Raw genomic sequence first — 21,602 nt, forward strand, 5'->3', positions numbered from 1 at the left:
TCTGAAATAGACTTTATTAGCAAATGTTGTGGTCAATTAAATGTCAGGAACCAAGACTTGTTGGTTAGGATGCAAATATAAAGTAAGTCGGAGACTCTGAGTGAATGAAGGTGGACACCAATGTTCATGAGCATGCCTGCAGAACAGCTCCCTATACTCTTAATTCTGTTCTTCAGCTACTCACAAATAGGAAGGCTGCACTTTGACTTTGCTTTCTATAGATGAACTTTGCTGAATATAGCCCTTAATCGAGCTTTGAAATTCTCCCCAGCAAAATAATAGAGAAAGGGATTGAAGCAGCTATTGGCTGCAGCCATGGTCAGTGTGATGACTGTGGCCTTATGTAGCACATCCCCACATGAATCCTTATCCCATGTGACCAAGTGGAGGGTCCGCAGTGCATGGTATGGCAGAAAACAGAGGAGGAAGGTGATCATGGCAATGACAATGGTGGTCAGCGCCTTCTTATGAGCAGCCCGTGGACCTGATTCTGGTATCTCCGCCTTTAACAAGATCCGGATGATCAGCAGGTAGCAGACGGTGAGCGTGAGAAATGGGAGCAAGAAGCCTACTGCTACTGCAATGTGGTTCATGATCAGGAGACCTTTAAACTTTCGAGGACTCAGCTCCAAGCATAATATAGTGTTATTTTGCTCCTCTTGGCCGTTCACCAGAAGCAGAGCTGAGGAAGCCATGATGAAAACCCATATGATCCCACAGAGGATCCAGGCACTCCTGACACTGGTGACATGGAGCATCCGGAAGGGGTGGACTGTGGCCAGGAAACGCACCACACTCAGCACAGTTAGGAAATAAATGCTAGTATACATGTTGACGTATAAGGAATAAGACATGACTCTGCAGGCCATGTCCCCAAATATCCAATTGGAACCTCTGAAATAATAGTCAGCCCTGAAGGGCAAGGTGCTGATGAATAGAAAATCGGAAGTGGCCAGGTTGAGCATGAAAACATTCACAGATGTGGACTTCTTGCAAGTCTGTAGAAAGACATATATGGAAAAGCCATTTCCCAAGGCTCCCCAGAAAAATATTATCAGGTATATGGTGGGGTAAAATTCCTTCTTAAAGTTTTCTATTGTACAGTTCCTGTTACTATAACTGCCGGGAGTCCCAGTTACTTCCATTTCTGATATGGAGTTGACAGAGGACTAATTCAAAGTTTTCTCCTTATATTAAAGAAATAAATCCAAAAAGTGACTTCATACAATTCTACTTTTCTTCCTGATTACTGATCAGACATTTGCCTTACTCAGTCTCACATGGAGAGAAGCAAGTTTTTCCGACACCCTCTTGTGACCTTGGTAGGCATCAGGCATACACATGATGGACCTACAGGGATGCAAGCAAAATATCCATACAATAAAAGAAAAATACATAAGTATTTTTTTAAGAATGACTAAATAAAGTTCAAGAAGAAGGAAATGATAAATAGAAGAAGTAACTTTAGGAAATCAGAAAAGAAGGGGAGAAAAAATAAAAAGAATGCAAGGACAGCAGCCTCCCTCTTCCTTTTCAAGTCTAAGTTATACTTGATGCTTGAAACAAAAGGCATAACACTGTCTATATAGAGGAGTTGTAGACTAGCACATTATACAGGAAGAGAAATAAAGATATATGAAGGGATTCTATACCACATTTGAACTGACAAAATTATGAAAGCATAAACTAAAAAAATCTATACAAAAGTCTATACTAAAACCTAAAGATAAATTAATGTGAAAGTTTGAAGAGTTTATGTCACCCATATGAAGGCAGGGAAAAGAAAACAAGTCATATTTAAAAAAGGATTTACAACCTCACTCTCTTGATAAGTACACTAAATATTAATGGTCTAAATATACAAATGAGAAGGGGGATTGGAAGTTTGAAGTGCACAAACAAAAGACCCCTTTATATACTGTGCACAAGAAACTCACCTCAGAAAGCGACACTGATAGGTATAAAGAAAAAGGACACAAAAAAATAATTTGTCAAATCAAAACACATCAGAAATGGCTCCATATTTAAGATCAAAGAAAATTACCAGAAAACAAAAGGCATATTCTCTACTGATAAAAACAACTCACAAGTTCCAAGTGGGATGTGCAGAGCAACAGAGCTATGAATGTGTGAGGCAAAACTGACAGAAACAGGAAGACAATCCCAGCTACGTTAGTGATCCCAAGAGCCCCTTTCAAGCCCCGATAAAGCAAGTAGACAAACACTTAGAAAGGACAGTAAGAAACTAAAAGCATCAAAACTAACAGATGGCACTGGTGTTTACACAACAGCTCGCTGAAAATTTAGAATAGACTTTCTTCTCAAGTAATTACAAAGCACGCGCATCATCCCCACAGCTGCCCTGCCCACAGTCACATCTTGACTTTTGTTTTGTGACCCACTGATTTAACCAGGATGTTATGTGACCACTGGATTGAAATGGTCCAGTGAAATTTGGTGGGTAAACAATTGGAGACAGCAACGACCTCGTCTCTAGAATCCATCGGTAGCCAATGGTTCAGCAGAGAGGGATAGGGCCATGAGCCCCTGCAGGATCTATGACTGGATGTGGACAAACTCAGTCTCTGTAGACACTGTGCACCCAATCACAGCTGCCATGAGTTGATGTTTCCAGTGGCTTTGTCATGCTCAGAAGATGATGGTTTGTAGCCCTCCTCCCTTTCTTCCTACGATCCCATGCCCCACCCTAGCTCCCTCCTCTCGATAATCCTATCCCTGAGCTTCAGGTAGGATGCTCTACTATCCTATTTGGGGCTGAGCACTCCACTGTCACTTAATCTCAGCACCTTGAACAGCCATAAATCTCTGTTCTCACTACAGAGAGAAGCTGCGCTCAGTAAGGATGAGATAAGCATCTCTCTCCAGCTCAGGTGCCTGACAGGGTAGCAAAAGTATGTCGAACATTTTAAAAATATCAATAATTTGGATATATGTGTACAACTAGATATATAGACAATAGGCATGTTAATAAAAGATCTGTTATAGATTGCTGTGCAAATAATGTGCAAAACAAGTAAAATTAGAATCTGGGCTTTTATGTAAAATAATTCTTATTTTATGCCCCAAGTAATTTTTGTCAATGAAATAGTGTTAGTTTTGTTTTTTTAAGTATCCTCTTAAGTTGTTTTCAGAAAGATAGGATGCTCTCCTAAAAATCCAAGTTAAGTTCCTAGTAACTATTGTTAACTGTGATTTTACAATGTTGTCAATAATTATTTCTTGACTCTCAATAGGTAGAACTTACATCTTATCTCTTGGACAACTACTCTTCACTCTTCCTTTCCCAAATTCAGGCCCCACGTCAGAATTAAAATGCCATTATATGTCCTTTGGAGCTCAAACCATTGCTACAAGTGGTCTCTAACAGATCATCTTCTTCATCCTACGACAAGAAAGATAACATGGATAATCAGATTTCTAAATATCCTTTAAATTTTAATTAATTTAAAAATAATATGAGCATTCTTTGGCTATTGAACTTAGTCATAAAAAGCTAATAAATAAAAATCAAAGTCGACTTTTTTCATAGTTAACTATATTTAAGTAAAATATGCTAATTAAAACAAGAGTCATACTTGTGGTTTTTGTTTTTGAAAGCATGCTTATTGCATGGAGAAAGAGTTCATAAGACCTTGCCCCTAGCTAAAAGTTGTTGGCAGTCAATAGACTGAGGAAGGGGCTCACTCAGTTTTCTTTCTAGGTTCCTCCTCAGTTACCCTATCTCCAGTGAACGGCCTTTCCATGCATGTGCATGCAAACAGAAGTAATTGGACTAAGTGGACTTAAAAGGAAAAGAAAAAAAAGATAAGAAGTTGGAAGGGAGAGGAGAGGCTTCTGGGAAGAGCTGGGGAGGAATTGGGGTATGATGAAAATACATTCTATATGTCCATAAAATCTTCAAAGAATAGATAACTAAAATTAAATACTAAAAAAAAAAAAATAATGGAAGCATGTTTATGCCTAAACACCAAACACTTATTATAACAGCTATGTGCCAAAATATTTTCTTTTTGTAAGACTCTAGGCTCACAACATCCTTTTTCTCTTCAGCCATGCAAAGTCTTAACAAACCTGCAAGGCTGTCAACTAAACTACAGATGAAACATCAGAGACCCATTGTGTATTTTGGCCTTTCCTTAGGTCTAGTGGCCCCTGTGTGCCTGTTTTGGCTAGGAGTCATATACTCTGCAACATGGCTTTTAGAAGCCCTAAGCCAACTTAACTGAGTTAGCTCTAGGGCCCTAACTAAGCCTAATAATTTGCCTGCTGCTTTTATTGATGGGGGAGGGGACACCCAGTCACCTCTCCTATCCAGCTTTCTTGACTGATTTTCCTCTATGCATTGCTATGACACTCTAAACTCTGTGATCATGCCCCCTCATGGTTAGAAAAAGATGTCCGTGACATGATTCCTCAATTAGGAAATGGCCATAGTCTCTGGAGGCCTTCTGAATCTTCTGACTTAATTTTGTTTGTCACTGGTTCATAACTAAAAAAAGAACAAAATGCTAGAAAGTTATAAGATTATATAGTCACTGACTTAAATTTGCTCTTGAAATAAACATTTCTTCTAGAAACAAAATGCTTGGATGGCTGAATAAATTGTTCCCAGTTAGACCTGTCAGATGAGAGAAGATAAAAGATATTTATGCTGATATAAGGTGTATAAATTTGGATAAGCCCATGAATTTAAAATATTTAGAAATAACATCCTTTAGGTTAAAATGGGCTGGGCATCTAATTTCAGACTTGGAAGGCTATGGTGGGATAATTTCAAGCTTCAGGCTATCCAGGGCTACATAGTAAATACTAGAAAGGAGTAGAGGAGAGGGGAGCGGAGGAGAGGAAAGAGACTCTTCAGGCACTCTAAGAACCACTATAAAGCAGTAAATGAATTAGAAGTAGTACGGAGGTAATTTAATATTACAGCAGGAGCTATAGTAACATTTACACTTGGCAAAACTGGTTCTTGATATTCCCAACAACAGCAGTAGTAATTTAGCAGTGATATTAAGATGGGATTGATGGGGTAGCTTAAAGGATGGCCAGTAATGCCCCATGGACACCTTGCCTTCAGCAACACCTCCCTCATACATCAGTAAGAGCATGGACAATGAAAGCCTTGAGATCCTCTGAGCATCTATCTCCAAAAGGTCTATGACATTACTCTGGTCCTTGATTCAAATGTCAGTGATCCTTGTCATTGATGGAGAGATCTGTCTGTAACAATGGTGGGGGGGGGGGGAGAAGTATCTTACTTTTATCTTCTCAACTCAAGAAGTTCCAAGTCTTCTCTTTGGCCAATGATACACATCCTTCCCCAGGACAACTGTAAAAGAACAACACAGTTCAGCCTGTTACATAGAAACTTCTCTTTCATTGTCATCCTCAATAATCATCAAAGGTTAGGAGAAGCAAGGGGATTTCAAAACCCTCAACCTATCACTGTCCTCTGCGGTGGTGGTTGGAATGAACATACCCCATGACTATAGTCTCAGAGGGAGTAGTACTATTAGAACATGTGGCTTGTTGGAGGAAGTGTGTCACTTGGGAATGGGCTTCGAAGTTTCAGAAGCTTAAGCCAGGCCCAGTGGCTCATTCTTACTTCCTGCTGCCTGACAAGATCCAGATGTAGAACTCTCAGATCCTTCTCCAGCACCATGCCTGCCTGCACACTGCCATGCTCCTTGCCATGATGTCAATGGGCTAAACCTGTAATCCAGCCCCAATTCAATGTTTTCCTTATAAGAATTACCACGATCTTGGTATCTCTTCACGGGAATAATGCACTGAGTAAGATACTTTCCCAGCCACTGGCCTTCTGGAGAAGCCACCAATCACATCTCCTTGAGTTCCTAAGATGGGGATTGCTTCAGGGATGCTTTCAATCCTGGATTCTATTCTTTGATGCCCCAATGGGAGGACTACAGGGAACTAGCATCTTCAAAAGGCTCCCCAGGGCAGCCTCTGTGGTTTAAATGCTATATATTTGGTCTCTTGGAAAGAACATCAGAGAAAAATGCATGAACCTCTATGGAAAAGACCTCAGGGGAACTGTGAGAAACAAACACAGCCAAAATTCTTCAATATTTTAACTTTGCATCTTGTTACCCAACTAAAATGGCACTTGTGGCCAAATTCCTTGAAGACTCCTTACCCTGAATGTTTGTGAAAATTCCTCCTTTGCTTAGTGTCAGAAGTGGGCAGTCCCTGCTATAATCTGTGGGTCAGGCTGCTGACTGTAGAAACAGACAGCTTCAAACAGGACAGAACAAAAGACATGTTCTGAGCTTCTCAGTCCCTCTGAAACCCAGCTTGTCCCTTATTGCATTGTGGTCACCTCTAAGATCCTATTTAAAATCTCTTCTCTCCCCTGTCATTGTGAACCAATCATGGTCTTGTGCTGCTCAAGGGGGAGAAAGCAAATTTCTTTATAATTTTTTAACATAGTCCATAGACACTGTTCTGAATTTAAATGATTGCTCACAAAGTGTAATGACCTTTAGGGGAAACGGCATTCCAATAATAAATTCTCTTTCCACAGGCCCCTGATGCTTAAGTTTGTGTTGCATAATTAATTACAGACATTAGTTTTTTTAAATTTTTTAGTACATTTATTTATTGTATGTGCATGTAAATGTGCAGAAACGAATGAGGACATGTGCAAGTGTCTACACACACAGACAGACACACACACACTCACACTCATGCATGTTATACTGTATGTCTATGAATCAAAGGATGTCCTGAGGGAGTTTGCTCTGTCCTACCATGTAGGTGGCAGGGATCAGATTCAGTTCTTTGTACTTGAATGGATGTGTCTTTATCTACTGAGCCATATCACCAACTACAGAATCTTTTTATTTATTTATTTATTTATTCATTCATTCATTCATTCATTCATTCTTCTCTTATATATTACATCCTGACTGCAGTTTCCCCTCTCTCCTCTCCTCCCAGTATTTCTCCCCCATCTCCCCTTTCCTCTCAATCTACTTCTCCTCACTTCTCTTCAGAAAAGAGCAGACCTCTCAGGGTTATCAACCAAACATGGCCTAGCAGTAAGTCTAGGCACACAGCTCATATCAAACCTGGATGAAGAAACCCAGTAGGAGGAAAAGGGTCCCCAAAACAGGCAGAAGAGTCAGAGACAGCCACTGCTCCCACTGAGGAGTCCCACAAGAATACCAACCTACACAACCAGAACGTACATGCAGAGGACCTAGGTCAGACCCATGCAGGCTCCCTGGTTGTCATTTCAGTCTCTGTGAGACCCTATGAGGCCTAGTTAGTTGATTCTGTGGACCATGTTCTTATGGTGTCCTTGGCCCCTTTTGTTCCTATAATCCTTCCTCCCCCTCTTCCATGAGTTCCCCGAGCTCCACCTTATTTTTGGTTATGGCAGATATAATCTTATAAACATCATACCTTGGCTTCCCATCAAGACACTCCTGCTAAGGTCTTCATCCCATATCAGAAAAAAACTAACTCTTTAGAAACAAGAACAAAAAAATCCATCCTCGTGTGTGTGTGTGTGTGTGTGTGTGTGTGTGTGTGTGATTTCAATATATACATATATATATATGTATATATGTACATATATATATATATATATATATTCGTTTCATTTCAACAACTACCTCACAAAGACCATTGCTGTCATAATCGATTATTGTTAAATGCTGCTAATAATACAGTCTACCCTACTGGATAGTCCTTAGGGTACAAATGAACTTGTCCTGTGAAGTAGAGAAGTTCAGATGTTCTAACTGACATCTTTTCCGTGAGTCATCTTCCCTCTTCTACCCCAAAGGGATTCAGAGAAGCCTCTAAAGAAAGCAAGCATGGGATACTTGAGGAAACGCATGGAGGAGAACCCAGACCCCTTAGATCATATACACTATGGGCAGCCATTAGCACATCTGGAATGACAGAATTAGGGATGATCATCTAAAATTTGTGACTAACTCCAGAAAGCAGAAAGTTATATTGTTTTTGTTCTGCCTCTAAATTTGAATGCATTAAGAAGGGCTGTCAGGAGTAATCAACATACTGTCCTTTGTTTGTTTTCTTTTCTAGAGTTAAAAACTTCTGGCTGCACTTATATAAATAGCAGAGAACTGTCCCTGGGTATGAATGACTAAGGAGAACACACACAATACACACACACAATACACACACACACACAGATTTGAGCAATGTATACTCAATGCCTGGGTATTACGTTCTCTGTTTCCAGAATCTATTACAGAAGTAATGACCATGTTTATTTCTGCAAATTCTGTCTTTTACCTATATTCCCAAGTGACCTCACAGCAACGAGAAGCCTGTAGTAATTCCTTCCTAACATTTTCTTCCTGAAACACTCATTTTCCAGCCTTTTAAATGTAAGATGGAAGTACCTCTTCAACAATTAGGAGAGACACGAAATAAAAATAAAAAGATTTGCTTACTTACAGGTCCTGGCAAGTACAGTGCCTCCCCGGAAGCTCCACACTCCCAAGTCAGAGGGGACAGGTAGGGAGAGAGGGAAACTCATGGGAGAATTCTACTGGTCCAGGTTTCCCATTGTGGAGCTAGTAAAGCAGATACAAGATCCAGAAGTAACACTGCATGTCTTCACAAGGCACGTGGGGTACAGTGGCCAGTAAGGACAGTCAAATATCAGCCATCACTGGGAGGTGGGAGGATGCAGCACCCATCTGAACTGCAGCCACAGGTGGTAGAAACTTTCAAAACTGACTGAGCCCTGATTCTGGTAGGAAAAAAATAAATGTGTGTGTGTTTGTGTGTGTATGTGTGTATGTACATATAGCTTAATTATGTGTTGGGGGAGTAGGTATATGTAAATGAGTACACAAAAAGCCATTGCCATTAGATCAACTGAAGCTGGAGTTACAAGCAATTGTAAGCTACCCAGCATGGGTGCTATGGGCCTAACTCTGATCCTCTACAAAACAGTACAAATTTTAACCACTGGGCCATCTCTCTGGTCCTTACAAATAAATTCAGAATAGATGCTTAGGCAACATAAAATTGTAAGAATTCACCATACCAATAATGGGCACTTCTGCTTAATACAAATCCACTAACCCAACTTTATTCAATTATAGGCATTTTCATAATGACTTTCGACTAGCTGACATTGCCTCTAAGACTCCACATAATAATACAAAGAATACGAATATATAAGAAAGCACTAGGTTAAGCTATGCAGAGATATAGAAACTAATTCCAAATCCAGCAGTAATGTCTCCCAATTTTCCTTCAGACACTCATATAAAAATGTGACTCACAAAAATAATTGGTTTATTATTTTTAAAGGCATACAGTATACTTGAAATAAATCGTCTTAGTGTAACTCATCACTACTTGTAATGAAAAAACACCAATATAAATTTTTAAGTCTGAAGAGAACTAGATGGAATAAATATAATATAAAAAAATTTTTGTATATATGATTGTTTACTTCTGCACTTCCCAAAGTGCTTTTGACAGAACATGAATCGCATGCGATTCTTTGTCAAACAGAAGGCCCCCATGATCAAGTCTGCCTGAGAAATATAGCCATCTCTTATTGCCCTCCCTTTTGGGAATTCACAATGCCCCCGGGGCTCTGTAAAAGCAGAAGCCTGGTTTAGGGATAGTGTCTCTCCTGTTTTGTTTTGATTTGTTTTGTTTCCTAGGAAATATTCTTTGAATATTAAAACATTCTACAACCCCACAGAACTGCCTCTGTTATTGTACAACTTATCTAGAGTGTGGCTTTGATAGAAGATAAAGGGAACACCACCTTGGGGAGATATTTGATATTTCTTATCAACCAGTAAGAAATATAGGGAGTTCTCACTTCCAGGTAAACTTCCATTTCTCACTGTGCTGGCTTTTGAGGTACACTAGAATTTTCTTCTTATTCTCTTATAGTCCTGGAGGCTACATGTCTGTACTCAAGTTGTCAACAGGGCTATGCTTTCTTCGAATACTGGAATGAGGGATTCATTTTTGCTGTCTAGCCTCTGGTAGATACCAGTAATCCTTGGCAGTTCTTGGTTCAGAGATATGGCATTCCGATCTGTGTGATCCAACTGTGAGGGTGTTGCTTGCTGTAGTTTTTCTATGTCTTCATATCATCTTTCTATATGTACCTGTGCCTCTAGCTCTTCTTTGAGAAGTTTGGTCATATTGAGCTTGGGGCTCACTTTATCTAGTATGACTTTGTCTTAACTTACATTGATCATGGTGCTATCTCCAAATAAGGTTGCATTTACAGATAAATGAAGTTAAATACTCATGAGTGCTATTTTGCAAGACATCATTCATCCCTCAATAGGGATACCATCTATCTCATGACATGACTGAATCTGGAGGATATCATCCTAAGTGAGGTAACTCAATCACAAAGGAACACATATGATATGCACTCACTGATAAGTGGATAGTAGCCCAGAAGCTCAGAATACCCAAGATACAATTTGCAAAGCACATGAAACTCAAGAAGAAGGAAGACCAAAGTGTGGATACTTCGATCCTTCTTAGAAGGGGGAACAAAATACCCATGGAAAGAGCTACAGAGACGAAGTTCGAAGCAGAGACTGAAGGAAGGACCATCCAGAAACTGCCCCACCTGGGGATCCATCCCATAAACAACCACCAAACCCAGACACTATTGCAGATGCCAGCAAGAGCTTGTTGACAGGAGACTGGTATAGCTGTCTCCTGTGAGGCTTTGCCAGTACCTGGCAAACACAGAAGTGGATGTTCACAGTCATCCATTGAACAGAGCACAGGGTCCTCAATGAAGGATCTAGAGAAAGTACCTAAGGAGATAAAGGGGTTTGTAGTCCCATAGGAGGAATAACAATATGAACTAACCAGTAACTCCAGAGCTCCCTGGGACTAAACCACCAATAAAAGAAAACACACGGAGGGACTCATGGCTCAAGCTGCATATGTAGCACAAGATGGCCTTGTTGGTCATCAAGGGGAGGAGAGGCCCTTGGTCCTGTAAAGGTTCTATGCCCCAGTACAGGGGAATGCCTGGGCCAGGAAGCAGGAGTGGGTGGGTTGGGGAGCAGGGAGAGGGGGGAGAGGATAGGGGATTTTCAGAGGGTAAATAGGAAAGGGGATAACATTTGAAATGTAAATAAAGAAAATATCTAATAAAAAAGAAATATACAAGAGACTTGTCTACATAATGACTCATGAACAGGCACAGAGGTTCCTTTCCTGGTTGATTCTAGGACCTGAAAAATTGAAAATAAATATATATACCCACATCCTAGAAGGCTGATTAACTATATGTAACCCAAACTGATATTTTCACAAATATATTTAAGTGCCTTGATTTATGACTGTTTTGTTCTCTTACTATAAAAACACATTGGAATATGGTATTTGGTGGTAACTTGAATCTATGTTTCCCAAGCTATGGTCACTCATATTTGGCTCCAGAATAAACTGTCTCATATCCCCCTTGAAGAGAGAGCTGTGATTCTGAGTTAATACGAGGAAAGGTTGTACATCAAAGGACCTTGACAGTCTGCTATGTCATTCTCATTGCTCCTCACTAGCAACCCAGCAGACCTCTCTGTCCAAGGGCTCTGTCCAAGGCATTTCTTCAACAAGTCATTTCTAGCCCCAACCCCAGAGACTCATCATGTAACAGGGAGTGATGGGCTGACCCATGCTCAGTACATATCAGGATCTCTGACAAGCTTCGCCAAGCTCCAGGCAGCTATAAACTCAGCCCCTAGTAGCCACTGGTGGTTTGATTTGATAGCTATTCTGGATGCTCTGGTTTGGTCATTTTATAGATAAGATCAAAATCCAGAGACATAGAATAGCTAACAGGCTCACGTTCACTCTCCAGGTTAGTAATGGGGTGAGGCTTTGACCCAGTCACCACCTCTCAACCACAGCCCCATATTGTCCCACACTGAACTTCATATCCTGCTCACTGTGTGCATTAAAGAAAATGCCTTCTCTACCCTGTAGTCACCTCCAAAGTGGGGAGTGAATCAGACATGTTAAATGACAAGAGCTAGAAGGAAGTGTGAAGAGTGTGATAATGGGTCAAGAGGAGAGGCATCGGTCTGGGTGTGAGGCGGTGATAATGGAGTGTCTCCCTGACATCCCAACACATTGGCTAAGAAGAGAGGGCCAAGGATCCCAGACAGAAGGACAGGACAAAGTTCCAAAGCCAGAAACACAAGGTTAAGTATGGAGAAATGTAAGCCATATACTACCATCCAGGAAAGACATAAAAAGGCAAGATACAATGCAAGAAGAGTCTGTGTCCATAACAGGACATCTGAGTTTTATCCTCCAGGCAACAAGAGCCCTCCAATACGTGGAAGCTTATGTGTATTTTTAGAGAAGTGCTTCTGGAAGAGGATGGAGGACAGTATAAGGATGGGCGCTCTAAGTAAACAAGTCTGAACCAAAGAGGGCTGCAAGCAAGGCAAGAACACACCCCATCACTCCCTGGGGGTCAGAGGCATCCTGGCTACTATCAAATTGCATGGTTACATATTAACCAAGCCCAAACCCCTACCCAGAGGAAAGGTGACCACCGTCACATAGCCTGTCAATGCATACTCCACTCCCACAGCTATTAGGGTAACATTAACTAAGCCTGCTTCCTCAAACATACACGACTTCCTCTTTCCTCTGAAGTCTCTAAGAGTAGACACCTTGTTTTGTCTGGCAGGGCTGAAACTGTGGATGTCAGCCTCCCACCACACCTCTTACCTCAGCATTGCTAAATTTGTTGCTAAAGGATAATTCAACTCTATCTAGCAAGCTGGCTATCGTCCAGCTTGAGCTAGCATACCTAGCTAGCTCAAAATTCCCCAGGAATCTTTAAAGGACATTATTAAGGAGGCAATATTTTCTCATGCATTAGTATAAATGAAAGCAAAGATAGGCAGATTTAGATTGTGGAAGCCAAGCTATTTATTACCCTCTACAGCAAGAGAGACAGAGGAGAATGCACAAACTCAGGGTTGAATGCGGCCTTCCTCCAGAGTAGAAAAGTCCACACATATATTTGTCTCTGCAAACTCCAGACCACAGAGTACTGAACTGATATGCCTTTCAAAGCAGGAAAGCAGCATTTGGACCCTTCCTGAAGTGTAGGCTGCAAAGATAAAGCTGAACTTCAGAAGACACTAAAGTCATCTTGGGGATAAATACAATGTTTCATAGGCCCTTGGAATTTTCTTTTTTCAAAGGATTGACGTAAACTAAGCTACTGGAGACAGACACAAAAAATACAGGTAAAAATAACTGTGATTGTCACAGCTTTCAAATGAGGAACTCGGCTGATGTCGTGGCTTCCAGGGTCGTGAGAAAGGAATGAACACCCGGGGTTCCATTTCCACAGACGAAGCACCCTAGAGGATTTTGATGTCCCAATTCTTCCATCTGTCACTCCCAGAGTGCCTCAAAGACTCCCAGAGTAGAAGCCACTTCATGGAACACCAGACTAATGACTCTTGGCTTGCCGAAGTCCATTTCTGTGCCATCAACACTTGAGCCTACTGGGAAAAGGTTTGCTGGGAGCTCTGCTGGAAACTAGAACTCAACGTAATGGGCATTCATGGCCCTGAAAACCCTGAGGGGAGGTAGTTCTCTGTGCCACTTTCTCTACTTCAGAGAGCCTTCTCGGGCTATGTCCAGGTCCTTCACCTAGGCACCCCAGGGAAACTGAAGTTGTCCCTCAGTGGCCTGTGCACAATTTGTTTCTCAATATTGTTGAGTCTTCTTTTGCAGCTCACCATCTGAACTTGTCACACAGATCTTTACTGGAGGCGTTGTGGCAACCATCAGCTCCAATCTCAGAGTTAGAAGTCTCAGGATCACACCCTTTCTCTTGAATGCCAACCAAGGGTACGCTGACTCATCCCAGTGCTCCACATGAAGATGGTCTGGGTGTTACTCATGAGATGTCATGGGTTCCTGGTGTGGCTAGAAGCACCTAAGGAGCAATGTCTAACCCCATTCCGTTTCCATCAGGGAACTCTCTGGGGGAATAGAGAATCCTCAAGGGACGGGAGGCAGAGTAGCTTTAATATGTAATTGTTCCAACAGGCCAAATTTCCTGGGTGGCTCTAAATGCACCAAGAAATTTCTTTCTTATGATTGCCTCACCTAATTGGTTGCTCTCTAAATAAAATTTCCATCTGCTTTTCTCGAGAAAGGATTCCTCAGGAATCCACCAGGATTGGTGGGAGAGATGTTCTGAAGTTTGCAGATGTTGGGTCATCTGACCTTCTTTCTGATGAAATTCCAGAATGATGATAATCTAAGAAATTTCAGAAACCCCCCAAATAATGTCTGAATTTCACTATCTTGTTTTCATATTTTAGTTCTAATGAATGGGAACATCAAATTGTATGACATTAATTTTCCTACTTCAGTTTGCAAAAGTTATGATAGTTGGGTGGTTAATGTTAGTGATCTCTCCCAGTTCCAAACCTACCTTTGCCCTTCAGCTTCTGTCTGCCTCTCTCTGCCTTTCTCTAACCCATGAGAACATATGGATGCCACCAGACCCTTCCTTGCCTAAGCCAGATGGCCTTCTTGAAAATATACATGTGGCATTGTGTCCCTCTTCCACTAAAAGGAGAATTTAGTCACAGAATATGTACATGAGACCCTCTGCAGCATATTATGCAGATACAGATAGAAAAGGAGACACCCCAGGGAGATGCATATTGACAGAGCCACCTTTGGGGCAAAGATCCATGAGTGGGGCCTTTGAGATGCTCAGTGGGTAAAGGCACTTGCAGCCTAGCCTAAGTATTTAAGTTGGACCCCTAAGATGCTCATTGTGGAAGAAGAGAACCAACTCTAGTCCTCTAGCTTCCACATATATGCTGTAGCATACACACTCACACACATAGACATGCATAAAATAAATGTAATAAAAATTTAAACTTAAAAAAACATGCAGGAGTAAAAAAAATACACTTAGAACTATATATGCAAAAATTGTGATGTCTCATAATTATCCATCCTGTTGGTACTTTAACAATTGCTGCTCTTACAGAAAAGGAGTGGATCCGGGTGGGAGTGGAGGTGGGAAGGGACTGGGAGGGGTAGAAGGAGGGAAAACTATAATCAAGATTTATTATGTGAGAGAAGGATCCATTTTCGATAAAAAGGAACTAACAGTAGCTGTGCCTTTTATTTCTTTTGCAGAGAGAGAGAAGAGAGGGAGAGAGAGAAGGGAGAGAGAGGGAGGGAGAGAGAGAAAAGAGAGAGAGAGGGAGGGAGGGAGAGAGAAAAGAGAGAGGGAGGGAGGGAGGGAGAGAAAGAAGAAAGAGGGAGAGAGAGAGGGAGGGAGGGAGAGAGAAAAGAGAGAGGGAGGGAGGGAGGGAGAGAAAGAAGAAAGAGGGAGAGAGAGAGGGAGGGAGGGAGAGAGAGAGGGAGGGAGGGAGGGAGAAAGAGGGAGAGAGAGAGGGAGGGAGGGAGAGAGAGAGGGAGGGAGGGAGGGAGGGAGGGAGGGAGGGAGAGAGGGAGGGAGGGAGGGAGGAAGGGAGAGAGAGAGGGAGGGAGGGAGAGAGAGAGGGAGGGAGGGAGGGAGAGAGAGAGAGAGAAGAGAGAGACAGAGAGATAGAGGGAGGGAGGGAGAGAAGAGAGAGAGGGAGGGAGAAAGAAGAGAGAGAGGAAGGGAGAGAGAGAGGGAGGGAGGGAGGGAGAGAGAGAGGGAGGGAGGGAGAGAGAGAAAGAGAGAGAGGGAGAGAGATACAGAGAGAGGGAGAGGGGGAGGGAGAGGGAGAGGGAGAGGGAGAGGGAGAGGGAGAGAGAGAGAGAGAGAGAAATAGCACATTTTTTAACCCTCACCTCTCTTGTTGTTTTCTAATCCACCTCATCAGTGTGTTATGGGAAACTGGAGGTGGTCGTTATTATCCAGCATTTTAGTAAGGCTGCTGAATTAATCTACACTGCGTCTCACTTCCCGAATGCTCTGACTTCGGAGGCAAAAGGCAGAGGATCAGCAAATACTATCTGAGAGAATGTTGTGGTACACAGATTAGTTGACTGCTTAAACTGGAATGGGAAGAGGGCCAGTGAAGATGAGGAGGAAGATCAAGGGAGAGGGGGATCGGAAGGGGAAGGGAAGGGAGAAGGCAAGAAGAGGAGGAAGGGAGAGGAGAGGAGGAAAGGGGAGGAAATTCTCTCTTGTGAGTGTGGACTTAGAGTTCCACCTCACAGCCTAATTACCATTTATTCAATCTCAATTTCCTATCTAAATATCATTTCTTCCATATAACAGAGACAGACAGACAAGACAGAGAAGCAGGCAGACAGACAGATGAGAATTCTCTGAACCTCTGAATCTTGACTACCTGCACCGCAGTTATTGTCTTTGCAGTTATTGTTGCATACAATTTTCTTTTCACAATGAATGCCATTAGTTTGTTTTTCCTTATAAAGATTTTTTTTCTTTCCTCCAAAATTCAAAGATCTGTGAATTCTTCAGAATGCAAAGTCAGGAGGGCTGGAATCTGACTCAGAGGTAACACTAGCCTAGCATGTGTGTTGTCATGAGTTCAATCCCTCACACTGTCAAAGGGGAGGCAAGACTCTAGAGTCAAGGACCCTGGGGTAGGACCCAGTGCAAAGGTTCTTATCTCAGCGTTATAGAAAGTGATGCCATTGCACCCAAGCTAGCAAATTACCTCTCTCATTCGGACAGAGATCTGTGCCTGTTCAAATTAACAACGTGAGCCATTTCCAAATCTTAGAATCTGCCAGGTAGCAGAGTTCCCGTCAAGGCAGGAAGTGGCTTAGGGTGAAGAGACTGTTCTCTGTGACAGAGTGCAGAAGAGGTGGCCTCTAACAAACTCATTGAAGAAGACTTACGTAGAAAATTTTTTTTCCTTGCAAGAAAAAAAAATTGTGGTTTAATAACAAAAGAAGAAATTATTCTAGATTAGATTCTTAAATTTTCCCAGTTTAACTAATATTTAAGTTTCCAGAATAGGCAGCCTCTGTTTCTCTCTCTCCCACTTCTCTCTCCTCCTTTCTTGCTCTTCTTCTGGTTGGCTCCCAACCTGTTTATCTATTAATCTATTTTGAGGTAGTGTTTCAAGTTACCCAGGCCAAAGGTGACCTAGAACTCCTGATCCTCTTCCTGTCTCCTCCTCCTCTTGAATGTGGGATGACGGGCATGTACCCCATAACCCAGTTTATGTAGCACTGAGGATCAAACTCCTCTGGGCTTCCTGCATCCTAGGCAAGCACACTACCAATCAAGCCATGCCCCCACCCCAACATCCCCACTTCAATCTCCTTCAAGGACCTTAGACTTCATACCAAAGATACAAAACCTTCTGCTAACTGGACTGTCTCTTCCTGTGGACCTTTGAGTTTGGAGGTTTAGCTCACACTAACACTCCTCATGGACTCCTTGGGTCAAAGAAACCAGCCTATACTACCACCCAGTCATCAATCCAATGGGAGTTTCCCTTTAGATGTTGTCCAATATTATTACATCTTCTCCGTGGGTCAATGAATAGAAGTTTAGTAAGCCAAGGTCAACAGCTGTGACTAGTCCACATCTATGAGTGAACTTTGTTTATGCCTTCCCATTCTTCTCAATGGAGTCCCACATAGCAAGTATCATGCCAAGACTCTGTCCTCAGGCTCTTCATGCAGTACAGTGGACAAGAACACACAAAAATCACATCTGCACAAGGAGAGAGGGGGTCCATGTGCTCAGGGGTGCATGCACGGGACAGTGGATTTCAGCAGGCTCTCTAGCAAAGATGAGCAATCATTAAAAAATGCTCAACTTCCTTTGAGCTACTCAGCATGCTGATGCTGATGCTGATGCTGATGCTGATGCTGATGCTGATACTGTGTTAGACAGAGTTCTGAGAGGCTGCATGATCCCTTCTGAGTCTTTTCTCCCATAAGCTTAGTTCAGGGGACCAGCATCTCTTTGATGCCTGCCATTTAGGGCAAACAAGAAGAGCAGGAGAGGACCTCAGTTATTAACAGTTTGTGAGGAGATTCTGACACATAGGAAGGAGTCTCCATCATCCTCTCTCCACAAAAGTGGCTTAGTGGAGGTAGTTCCTCTTAGGCCTAAGGTAGATAGAGTCAGAAGAGACCCAAGTTCAAGTCTCAGCTCTCCTTTTCTGTATAGTATTTCATCCCTCTGAACTTCAAAACCCTTATCTGCTGAAGGGGGGTGAGAATAAATGGAGAAGTTGGGAGTGGCCTGACCGGCTTGGTTCCTAACACACTGAGGGCTTAGTCTGTGCTAGCCACAACCATGACACAATGGGTGACAGACAGGGACAAAACTCAGAACTGGGCACAGGGCTTCCTTACAGCCAACTGGAAAAGGGAGCTGGAGGCCATTTTATCTGGAGAATAAACAGAAGGTGCAGTCCATTCTACCCAGTTCTGTTAATTTACTTTTTGTTTTTGTTTTAGGTGTTATACATACTTAAGGTGAGGGAAAAGATAACAAGCTGAGTAGTGTGTAAATGACAAATTTTACCAACCTGACAGGTCTGCACATATACTCCTTCTTCTCTTTCCTCAAATACAGATAACTATTTTCAATAAGAGAGGGTGCATGTTACATTGCTGTTCTGTATCCTGCTTGTACTAGCCACTGAGACATAGTCATCTTTTATTTTCCAGGTGATATACTATTAATGCCATCATTTAACTAATAACATGCGGATAAAACAAAATTCATTTAAACAATTCCTTAAAATAGTTATTATTTGAGTTGTAAGAATGTAGCCAGATCCTCTGGGCTTGCCAATTTGCTTCTACCTAGGGAAATACCCTATGACCCCAGGGCTTTGTTTTTGCCATCTACAAAATGAGAAATATATATATATATATATATATATATATATATATATATATATATATGTGTGTGTGTGTGTGTGTGTATGTGTATATATATACATATATATGTGTGTGTGTATGTATATATATATACATGTTTCTATATACAAATATACTACAAAAATTCTTATATGCATCAAAGATGCTAAAGAGGTACTATTCTCCATGGAATGAAAACAAGAAGAAATTCATCTGACATGCTGTTGATCAAATTAAGTTCAAGTATGTTCCTGTAGGAAGCTCAGGAAAGACTGATTCAGCCTGGGTTAATTAGTTGCCCTTTATCTGTCTATCCTTTCTAATGGGAGAAAGCAGAACACAGCTCCGATATAAATTCAGTCCATATTTTCCTTAGAGGGATAAGGATCCAGTGAAAACAATTTCTCTTGAAAAGCAGGATGAGACATTAGATCCAGTCGGAGCCATCTGCTATACCTGTGGTATGTTTGTAACTGGCCACACATTAAATGTCCATCTCTTGAATGGCCTTACAAGGTTATGAAATAATAGAAATATGGCAGCCTTGACAGGTACTAGCACACAGTGAGCTTAATGGTAACATATTTAGAACCTTCTAGAGTCTCCGCTTCTCTAGTTCCTATCTTCCCAAGCCATGGAAACAAATCTACTTCAAGATTAGTGAACCGAAGCTTCCAAGTAGGGTCACATCACAAGGGTTGAGGTAGATGACAAAGATTTCTAAAATTCGTATATGCCCCATAAATTAGCTCTATAAGCTATTTATAGAGTTAAAAAGAGACTTGCCTTTAACTGCATCTTCTTATTTCTTCATTCATATTACTCTCCGGTACGTGTAAAAGACTAGAAAGTATTCAAACAGCTTATTTAACTTTTTAAACTGACTATTCATTAACATCGCCTGGGAATTAATAGTAAACAAAAATACATTAAAGACTGGTCAATACCAGAAAATCAGTTTTTGAGGGGTTGTTTTCTAATCTCCTGAGATGAAGTGATTCTGACTGAGGTGCAGCCCAGGCTAAAAAAAATGCCAATGGATGCTCCAAAATGAATGGGTTCCAAGCACACAGCCCTCCACACATGGGAATTCCCCAGTGTACCTCTGAACCAAACCACTGAAGTATGCCTTCTCAGATGGACTCTTCTCTCTTCCAAAAGCAAAGCTTCGGAGTAGAAAAAGGTCTTACAGAATAAAATGACCGAATCTATGCAAAATAGGAAAGAATCTAAATGGAAAAATCTATATGCTAAAAGAAGTGCCTCATATAGCAATTTACAATTACAATTTTACAGAATTCATGGTAGTGTGGATAAAATGCATGCTTTAAAAGAAAAAATTAATATCTGTTCTTATTTTATATATACAGCTATGAAAGAAAGCTAAAAATTATATGCACCCCAAAAAGGAAGGAAATAGACCAACTGACAATCAAGCCTATCTTGTGGTGGTGTTTTCTACGTTCTACAATATTTTTGTACTTTTCCAGTTTACCACATAAGATGGTAGAACAAACACTGATAGCAGAACAGATTAAGCTTACTTTCCACATGCTATTCCTGTAGGAATCCTCAAAGCACAGTTCTCAGTAACAAATGAACACAAAGGGAAACCTACCTGTGCCTCTACCTTCGGCAGCCCTGGCGTCTGCTCTGACTCCAGGCTTCTCGCCCCATAGGATGCAGCTTGTTTATTTAAAACAAAAGTGAAACAAACACTGTTTTATGAACAGTGTCAGCCAATAGCAAGGCGAAAAGTCACTTGGATCAGCAGGACCTCAGCTTTGTAGCACTGCCATGGGTGTGGGTGCTTGAGTTCTTTCTTCAGAAGTCAGAGAATTTCCAGTTAGTGACTGTCAACCTCTTTCAAGTCACCCTAGAATTGCCCTGCCTCTAATGATTGGTTTTTGTTGAGGTTTTTCTTTTCTTTCCTTTCTTTCTTTCCTCCCCCCCCCCATTCCATCGGGATCTTTTGCAGGATGTGATGGGTAGGGAGCTGGGGGCGGGGGAGGTTAAGTGGCTGTTACTTCTCCGGAAGGGTTTCTGTTCCCATGCCCAACCCATCAGCCTGCTTTAGAGCACTCTCACCACTCTCTGATGTTCTCACATTCTCACTTACTCCACTGAAAAGTCTCTGCAAAGGTCACCGATGGTCTCAAGGCTCATGTAACGTGTTCTTTCTCCGGTTTCCTTTTCCTTTCTCTCTTGCTTGAATAGTTAATTGTGGATACTTGTTCTCAATCTGCCTCGCTCTTTTTTCCAACTTTCAGACTGATTCTCCTTTGCCTCCTGAAACTGAGTGACAAGTCTTCCCCCACAAGTTCAAGTGCTTGAACGCTGGGTCTCCAGTCACTGGTGTTATTCAGGGAGGTGGTGCAGCCTCACAGGAGGCATGGCACCTGAAGTGGCCTGTGAGCATTTATCCCCTCAGTCCAGTTCCCATACTGCTCTCTCTGGTTCACATTTGCAGATACAGATGTGATCTCTCAGCTTCCTTCTCTGGGCACTTGCCACCATGCCTCCCAGGTCATATGGACTGTCTGGAATTTAAATCCCAATAAACTCTTTCCTTGTGTTGCCTTTGTCCATGATATTTTACTATAGCAACAGAATAGTACCAATTACACCCCCTTTTCAGATTGCTCTTTTCCTATTCATTTTCCAGGTGCAAGTTTTTCCTAAAGATTTCTGCCGTCTGACACTCGCCAGCTACCCACAAC

The 21,602-nt window shown here is 41.7% G+C and overlaps 1 protein-coding gene across 2 annotated transcripts; it reads right to left on the reverse strand.

The window, feature by feature from the left end:
* Positions 1–2: 2 nt before the first annotated feature.
* On the reverse strand, positions 3–20,579 carry Cysltr2 (cysteinyl leukotriene receptor 2). 2 transcript variants are annotated; one of them, XM_021182503.1, is made up of 6 exons: positions 20,501–20,579; positions 19,986–20,090; positions 19,669–19,725; positions 5,280–5,350; positions 3,266–3,403; positions 3–1,350 (listed from the first exon to the last, which is right to left on the reverse strand). In XM_021182503.1, exon 6 carries the CDS (start codon positions 1,143–1,145, stop codon positions 216–218), a length of 930 nt encoding a protein of 309 aa, XP_021038162.1. In that variant the 5' UTR covers positions 1,146–1,350; positions 3,266–3,403; positions 5,280–5,350; positions 19,669–19,725; positions 19,986–20,090; positions 20,501–20,579; the 3' UTR covers positions 3–215. The 2 variants fall into 2 exon arrangements, with proteins under 2 accessions (XP_021038162.1, XP_021038163.1); XM_021182504.1 differs by lacking the exon at positions 19,669–19,725.
* Between the last annotated feature and the right edge of the window lie 1,023 nt (positions 20,580–21,602).

This window comes from Mus caroli, chromosome 14 (genome assembly GCF_900094665.2).
Source record: "Mus caroli chromosome 14, CAROLI_EIJ_v1.1, whole genome shotgun sequence".
NCBI lineage: Eukaryota > Metazoa > Chordata > Mammalia > Rodentia > Muridae > Mus > Mus caroli.